This window comes from Aptenodytes forsteri, unplaced genomic scaffold, assembly GCF_000699145.1.
Source record: "Aptenodytes forsteri isolate BGI_AS27 unplaced genomic scaffold, ASM69914v1 Scaffold193, whole genome shotgun sequence".
NCBI classification, from domain to species: domain Eukaryota; kingdom Metazoa; phylum Chordata; class Aves; order Sphenisciformes; family Spheniscidae; genus Aptenodytes; species Aptenodytes forsteri.
This window is the reverse complement of record NW_008795405.1, coordinates 118,076-119,146: the sequence shown is the minus strand read 5'-3', so window position 1 is coordinate 119,146 and position 1,071 is coordinate 118,076. Positions and strand designations below refer to the sequence as shown.

Here is a 1,071-nt window from a genome sequence, read left to right as displayed (position 1 = left end):
CCTTCTCGGGTCACAACGGCAGCGGTGACGGCCCATATTGTACGGTCCGCCCGCAGCCCACCCCGGGACCTCCGATCTGCCCGCGTCCCGAGGCACATCCTCCGGTAAGCTCGGTGCCCGGCTCGGGCTGGGGAAACGCGAGAGGTTTCCCGAGGCAAACCGCGAAACCGGCTTCCGACCCTCGGAGAGGAAGGAGCCCAGGAGCAGGGGACCGAAACACTCCGGCCCTGCCTGGCTGCCGCTGCGGCCCCGGGTCCCCCCTCCTCACCTTGGTCTGTGATAGAGCGGATCCCCAGGATGTCCGTCACCGAGTGGGAGGACGGCCACGTCCTGGGCATGGCCATGGTGCCGGGGATCGCTGGCACCCCGGGAGGGGTGGGCACCTTGGCTCCTGCAGCAGCGATGGGGCTGGGGTAGGAGTAGATGTGGTTGTAGGGCAGAGCAGGCTGTGGGGGCGGCTGGTGCTGCTTGTAGGACTCGTAGTGACTCTGCTGAGACAGGTTCCCGATTTTGTTCCGGAGGATGCGGCTGATGGAGCTGACCGACGGCACGTTGTACTTGTCGCACACGCCATCGGCCAGCAGGCGATCCCGGATCTCCCAGGCGAAGATGCCCGGGTCCCTTTGTTTGTAGGTCCGGATATGTTTTACCACCGTCGGGGTGGTGACCCGAGGCTTGCTGCCTCCGATAGCCCCCGGTAGGATGGAGCCGGTCTCGTTGTAGCGAGCCAGGATTTTGCTGACACAGCCGTGGGAAACGCGGAGCTGCCGGCTGATGTCACACGGCCTGATACCCAGTTGCGCCAGTTCCACAATCCGCAGCCTGATGGCATTGGGCAGGGGTCTCCCGTTGACAAACACCCCCCCGAGCTGGTTCACTTCCCCGAAGGCAGGTTCTGCAAGCAAACACACAAACACACCCGTCGGACGCGGCGAAGGGCTCAGAAGGGGGCGTCTGAACTGCTCCTCACCACAAGGCAGATGTCACAGCTCGGGGACCCCCCAGTCACTCCACGCACGCTTCTTTCTAATAGCGGGATGCCCCCGAAATTGAAGGGGGGGGGGGGGGGAG

General features: G+C 64.7%; 1 protein-coding gene across 1 annotated transcript in view; it reads right to left on the bottom strand.

Moving 5' to 3' along the window:
- PAX9 (paired box 9) overlaps nucleotides 1–1,071 on the bottom strand; it is a 44,375-nt gene that overhangs the window by 38,025 nt on the left and 5,279 nt on the right. The window contains exon 3 of the mRNA XM_009280897.1: nucleotides 269–895. Within this exon, the coding sequence (XP_009279172.1) occupies nucleotides 269–895 (627 nt within the window). The remainder of the gene's footprint in view (nucleotides 1–268; nucleotides 896–1,071) is intronic.